The 1,184-nt window shown below is 33.6% G+C and overlaps 1 protein-coding gene across 1 annotated transcript; it reads right to left on the bottom strand.

Annotated features, from left to right (window-relative positions):
* Positions 1–129: 129 nt before the first annotated feature.
* Positions 130–866, bottom strand: LOC112455056 (probable ATP-dependent RNA helicase spindle-E; the record flags this gene model as incomplete). The annotated part of the gene is made up of 2 exons (XM_025016750.1): positions 663–866; positions 130–582 (listed from the first exon to the last, which is right to left on the bottom strand). Coding segments are annotated over exons 1-2 (516 nt in total), but the record flags the coding sequence as incomplete, so codon positions are not given.
* Positions 867–1,184: the final 318 nt, after the last annotated feature.

Here is a 1,184-nt window from a genome sequence, read left to right as displayed (position 1 = left end):
AACTATATAACGCATTTGTAAAATTAATAAAGATTAATGGGAAGCAAAAAACGAGCAATCTTATGTAATATACAATTCCGCGACAAGTATTGCGAAATTATCAATTTATTATTTATAAAAATGACATACCTCCGTCACATCATCCATCGTGATATCTACGTCAAATGTAATTTCCATATCGTGATTGGGAAATGTAGCTTGGTTGCTGCCAACACCTATCGGGCCCAAACCGCATAAAGCTCCGGTATAATAAGTTTTGCGAGAATTGCATCTCAATTCCACACACGGTGCAAAAATTAGTGCGAGCAATGCCGCAAGTCCAGGAATATTTGACAGAAGAGTCGTATTTTTCAACGTTAGACAATCTTGAATAGTTTTATTAACGTTTTGAGCGACCAAAAGACGTCTCGATTGATTGAGATTGTTATCTAAAAGGACAGCATTGACAGAATTCTTTTCCACAATTATCTTTCGCGATTTTTCACCCAACGTCAACTGGATCAACTCCATTTCTAAAGGAGAATATGGACCTTGGAGTTTTACGCTAGAATTGCAATTCTCTTCTCTAGGTGGTTCGGGATACTATAAAAGTATAAAATTAATTGATTTTTCAACAAATGGTTACCATAAATATTCATACAAATTCCAACTACTCTACGTACTTTTAACAAACTATATTTGTCATATTGTTGTTCTTCGTAAAACTGTTTTTGCTCTGTCGACATATTGTTAATCACATATGAATCTATCCTTAATTCATGATTACACTTTGAAAAATAGGTTTCTTCCCTCTTTACAGCATATCCTTCTTCAATCAAACCCTGATTAACATTAAATCTTTCTCCTTTCTTATTAACCACAATCAATTTCAAGTTGATAACGCTATCAACAACCGAATAAATTTCTCCAAATATTTTTTCGTTTTCCTTGATTTGTGCCACAAAATAATTTCTCGATCTTTTCGACCATTGGTGAACATTACTTTGATTTGAAGGTCGCACAAAAGCCAAATTGCAAGAAAATGCCAGAGGAGGAATATTTAAGATTGTAGAATCATTAATTTCTCGTAAATCACTTAATTTTACTCTAGAAAAACGACCGTGATCAATCAAGAAAACGTCGACCATTTCTTCATCTTCTGAGACGAAATTTGTAATTCTGGCACGATGATAAGTCCAAAATTT

This window comes from Temnothorax curvispinosus, unplaced genomic scaffold, assembly GCF_003070985.1.
Source record: "Temnothorax curvispinosus isolate PA1 unplaced genomic scaffold, ASM307098v1 QBEX01005737.1, whole genome shotgun sequence".
NCBI classification, from domain to species: Eukaryota; Metazoa; Arthropoda; class Insecta; order Hymenoptera; family Formicidae; genus Temnothorax; species Temnothorax curvispinosus.
This window is presented reverse-complemented; position numbering and strand designations above follow the sequence as displayed.